This window comes from Austrofundulus limnaeus, unplaced genomic scaffold (assembly GCF_001266775.1).
Source record: "Austrofundulus limnaeus strain Quisiro unplaced genomic scaffold, Austrofundulus_limnaeus-1.0 Scaffold930, whole genome shotgun sequence".
In the NCBI taxonomy this organism is placed as follows: domain Eukaryota; kingdom Metazoa; phylum Chordata; class Actinopteri; order Cyprinodontiformes; family Rivulidae; genus Austrofundulus; species Austrofundulus limnaeus.
The window spans coordinates 65,220-70,702 of NW_013953332.1; the positions used below are offsets into that span (position 1 = coordinate 65,220).

The following is a 5,483-nucleotide window of genomic DNA, read 5'->3' on the forward strand; positions in this document are numbered from 1 at the left end:
ATATATATGTCTGTATATTAATGGGAAATATATATAAAGAAAATATAAAGAAAACTAATCATATAAAAAAGAAAAATTTTACATTACATAATATAAAATTATTGCTCTTGTTATGTAACTTATGTATCAAACTATACACAACTGAAACCAGAAGTTTACATACACAATATAAAAAAGACACATATGCATTTTTACACGCTGTCTGACATGAAATCAGAATAAACATTTCCTGTTTTAGGTCAGTTAGGATTGCCAAACATTTTTCTATTGACAAAATGCCAGAATATACAGATATAATTATTTTATTACTTTCATCAAAGCCAAAATTTTAAATACACCGAGGTTACTATCCCTTTAAACAATCTGGGACATTTGATGCCATGTCTTTAGAAGTTTCTGATAGGTTTATTGATAATATGTGAGTTAATTAGAGACACCTGTGGATGTAGTTTAGGCACACCTGAAACACAGTGTCTTTGTGTAACATTGTGTGAAAGGTGAAAGAAATCAGTCAACATGTTCGGAGGAGAAATGTGGACCTGCACTAGTCTGCTTCACTCTGACTGCTTGTGTTGGTGATTTTAATTGTAATTTGTCTCAAATATTAAAATAACAGGTAAAAATTTTTTTTAAAACGTTCACATGCAGACATTCCTCTTTGACATCACTTCCTGTTGCTTCACATGCCAATATCTCAACAACGGTTTGTCAGAGCATCGTGAAACTCATTTCATAATATGTCAATAATGTTGTATTTCCAAAAATGTATTCAAATTTCTTACAAAAAAGTTGATGTCACAGACACTTTAAGGTTTCATTTACAGCAGATTAGGGTTAAGACCCCACTGTGGGTCCTAAAGCTCCAGATTTTGGGTCGTTAGAGGATTTACAGGAATTAAATTAAGTTTAAAACTGACCGCTAAGAGTGTTTTTGCTATATTTGACAAAAAAGGCAGTTCGGCATGGTTAAAAACAATTGGTTTATTAGGAATATTTGAATACTTCAACCAAAAATACTTTGATTCACGAGTTTCTTCCAGTTTTTATTTTTTGTCCTTTGTGTTTATTGTGAAATCGGTCTTAAATTCAACTTAATTTGGCATTAAAAAGTCTTAAATTTGACTTGCCTTAAACTGTAGGAACCCTGTTGTAATCATGGCTTTGTGGTTTCAAAACACATAGTGTTTGAATGGGACAAGAAAATTAGATTTAAAACAAGAGAAAATGCGTCTCCTACCAGCAATGTGGGCAATGGCATTGATGATGTCATCAAACACTGTGAATGAAAGAGGTAAATTGTGTCATTATGAGTAATATATAACCAATAATCTATACAAGGGACTTCTTCTGAATGATAAACATTTACCTTTGCCTGAAATGTCAAACACAGAAGTGTCCTTTCCTCTGTCATCACTGAGAACAGCCTTGTAAACACCTTGATCTTTCCTAGAGAACTAAATAAACATATAGCAATAAGCAGAAGTACCATGTTAGTTTACATTCAATACATCAAGCAGATGAATTGCAATAATTAAAATTTTACATTCAATTCTGGTTATTATATTTAATTGATATTTGTACCAGAGGGAGAGGAAGAGCACAAGCTCCAGACACAACGTTGGGTGGAGTCTCCGGAACAATCTCCTCATCCTCTTTGTACCAATGGAAAGCACTTTCCTTCTTCACGTTAGCCACCTAACAAGCACAAAGGACCGAAATGATTCATTTGGACAACCAACTTAAAAGGGATGAAAAGGATGAAAATAAAAAACTTAAACACCATTAACATGTGTACAAACTGTCTTTAAGGATGTGATTTTGTTACCTTGCAGGCAAGCGTAACAGTACAATCCTCTGTGACTTTGAAATACAGGTACTCAGAGAAATGTGGACCTACAATGATGAAAGGCAAATAGATTTCAGTTTTAGGAAGGCAAAACTTCAGTAAAAGCTAACACAAAGCACACCACAATTTTTCAGTATGCAGTTGGATGTGTATCGACCTGTACAACAAAGAAACTGAACATGAGATCTGTTGAATTTTTGAGTATTTTTGTACCCTGTTTTCTTGTGTGTTCTTTTCTCTGAAACTCAGCCTCTTTCAAAGCAGCCTTGAACACTGTACACAAAGTAAAGGGAAAAAAGACAAAGTTATTATTGCACCCACTTCGGATGTTATCATCCATGAAATGGTTATTAGTTGTTATCAGTCCCATAGAATGGCTTCAGAAGGTCCCACCTGTACCGGTTAGCAGGTTCCCCCATCCCGTAGAATGGCTTCTGATTGTCAGCTGGTTAGTATGAGGCATAAAACAAACTGGTTAATATGAGGCTTAAATCCACTAAGGTTAATTTTAGAGCAGATGACATGGTTAGCGCTAAAGACACCGCCCTTCAACAGTTGTATGTTGTGGCCTTCCAATAGGGCAATGGGTAGAATGTCGAACCAGAGCGGTAGACCAGGGTACAGGACCGACATGGACACAAAAAATTTTACTAAAATATGTTTTGGTTATTTACACATTCATTGTCGTTGATATATTAACCCACTAGGGGGCACTGTCGGGACAGTCTGAAGCCTAGAAGGTACAGTAGGGACCCTCTGAAGCCATTGTATGGGACTGATAACACCTACTAACGTCCATTTCATGGACTGATAACATCAGAATCCCCTGATTATTTAAAAAAATGTAATTCTGAACCCACCATCAAAAATTAGAAATATACATTAAAATTTTCACACAACATATGGCAACATGAACAAGCAGGGGACCGATACACAACTTATAATTCATCAGTTGACTTGTATGTAAAGGTTAAACAGCGTTACCATCTCCCACCAGGACCAGTGAGCTCTGGGTTTTGGCCTTGCCATCATGGATCTGGACTGTGTATGTGCCCTCGTTGGCTCTGGTGAAATGGTCCACCGTCATCTGGATGACACCAGAAGCCACGTCGTGGCTGATCTTCTGACCCTGAAAGAAAAAGAAGTGGAGAAATTTTACTCACAGTATACATCTGTCAATATTTTCTCATCTTGTTGCTGTTAGTCCACTGGCTTTAGGTGTTGAAGGTTTGATGAACTTCAGCTTTCAGTCTGCTGTAAAATGTGCCAGAGAGTGGTGCAGATCAGGTTTTGCATATTGCATAACAGTGACTTAAAGACCAATCTGGTCAGGATAAATAAATTTACCTACAAATAGATCTATAAGTTACATTTGATACATGGAATGATAAAATGAAAACATATCCCTGAATAAATATTGTTTTGTGGTTCGATTTGAAAAGAAATCACCAACATCTGATTAATATCTAATATGGAGTACTGACTGATTAAATGAAGGTGGCATTTTTAGTTTTGTGCCATTTGACAATATGTTTATTTAAATTCTTACAGTATCCGGTAAAATTTGTCTTACTTTTAGGTTTGAGTTAATTACAGTATTTATTATTGATAACGCACTACAGTTACATCCCTAGTACATTTATTTTAACAGACACACAACGAGCAAAACCTCCTCTCAAGTCTCCAAAAGTCCAAACACATTTTCTACTTTACACACATTTTGTTATTGAAAATGGCACATTTTAAATGAACTAAAGACAGCTCTCTGCATAAGACACAACAATCTAATATATCGAACTATTCCAGTATTATGGCAAGCAAACTACAGATGAGAGTGCTTTACATTATGCCCAACAGTGTGTAGTTGGTTAGACACAATCTGGGAATATGCATGTGTGTGCCTCTTGGTGCAAAAGTTTGATTTTGACAATGCTATTTGTAGTTGTGGTTGCAGTGCTTGATTTTGCAGGCTACAGGAGGTATTTTGCAGTTTGGGTGTGTGCTTTTGTGAATTGTGTTTAGTTTTTTGATAAAACCACACTAGTTTGCAAAACTGTTTCAGCAATTGTAAAAAAAACCTGTAAAGTTCTTTTGTAGAATATTTCCATTATAATGAAAAGTGAATGAAAATCTGTGACTGACTAGTTGTCTTTTATCCTGCATGTTTAATCTGTGGCCTCTATTTTTTATTTTTTATATTTGTATGCGAAGCGTAATTGCAGGAACTGCCAGTAATGGGGATCCAAACAAAAGAAAGAGTTCAGCAGTAAAAAGTTTGGGCAGTTAAACTACATTTTTTGGAAACCCTCAGTTTAGTTAATCTATCATTATTTTGAATAAGCAGATATACCAGAAAACATTCATAGTGATCAATAGTTTAACTTCAAACAGAGATTATTGGTATTATACCTCCCCACTGGTGACTTCTTTGTCGTTAACAATGAACCTGTAGGACACTGATGGAGACAGTTTGACAGCCTGCACCCAGAAACGAACATGACCTTTCTCCAAAATCTCGTAGTTCAGACTGTGTTTCAGGGGAACAACTGCACAAAGACACACAACAGTTTTAATGTTCGATCATTAAAAGAAACGATGCTGAGGCACGAATCCAAACTCACCTGGATGTTTGATGGAGTAGCTGAGCTCAAGCATTGTGTTTAAGGCTGCAGAACAATAAACATGAACAGCAAACACCATAAAATAAACAACAGTAATATTTAAGGCTTTAAGATTGGGAATTATATTAAAAACAACTGTGTTTAAAGTTTTTAAAGTTAGTTTTACCATCTTCAGTTAGAGTATAGCTGGAAGAAACTCCATCCGTGTCAGTGACGACCACAGAATATCTGCCCAAATCCTCCTTATCAGGGTTGGTGAAAGTCAGTCTGGAGCTGTGAAAAACACAACTATTAACCTTACTAATATCAAATGTCACAGTTCTGCTTCATTTCTGCTTATAATTTCTAAACATATCACATTTCAAACTAAAATTATCATTTAACTGTTGTATTCAAAAACATAAAGCTTCTCGTCACACTGAAAGTGTTAGAATTCAGAGGTGACAGACAAAAAGATGTGGTAATTAGAATTTAATTCTATTTAAAATACAGTCTAAAGCAATGGTTACCAAACATTTTAACTTTTATCTTACAAATTGATAGTGGCAATGTTACTAATAACCATAATAACAACACAAACAGTCTTAACAGCCAAAAACCATTTTCAAATTCATTTTTCACTAGTATTTTTGTTCCTTGTAACAAGAAAATATGCCTTTATCAACCATTGTTCCATGCAAGTGGATATCTGTATTATGTTTAAGGACTCCATGTGTGCTACATGACCCATACTAGGGTCATGTAAACTTCTAAAATGCATCATCTCAGAGTGAAAGTTCCCTTACCTTTTAAAATCTGAAACAACTTTACTTAAAGGGATCCACGATTAGTTGTAACATTAGACTTTATTTGATAAACATATATTTTAACTATAAAATAAAGACTAAAAATACTGTAGTTTTGTAAATTTTTAAAAATATAGTACACGGACGGAGCCATTTTATTTGCACACAAAGCATTCTGGGTAAATGATGACGTGGATAGGTCCTCGGTGCGAGGCTGCTAGCGAGCTATAT

At 35.1% G+C, this 5,483-nt stretch overlaps 1 protein-coding gene across 1 annotated transcript in view; it reads right to left on the reverse strand.

Moving 5' to 3' along the window:
* Nucleotides 1-5,483, reverse strand: part of myom2a (myomesin 2a) — a gene marked incomplete in the record, with an annotated part of 67,075 nt that overhangs the window by 13,481 nt on the left and 48,111 nt on the right. The window contains 8 exon segments of the mRNA XM_014029629.1: nucleotides 1,238-1,276; nucleotides 1,367-1,454; nucleotides 1,582-1,695; nucleotides 1,826-1,893; nucleotides 2,060-2,119; nucleotides 2,831-2,975; nucleotides 4,256-4,392; nucleotides 4,468-4,512. Of these exon segments, the coding sequence (XP_013885083.1) occupies nucleotides 1,238-1,276; nucleotides 1,367-1,454; nucleotides 1,582-1,695; nucleotides 1,826-1,893; nucleotides 2,060-2,119; nucleotides 2,831-2,975; nucleotides 4,256-4,392; nucleotides 4,468-4,512 (696 nt within the window).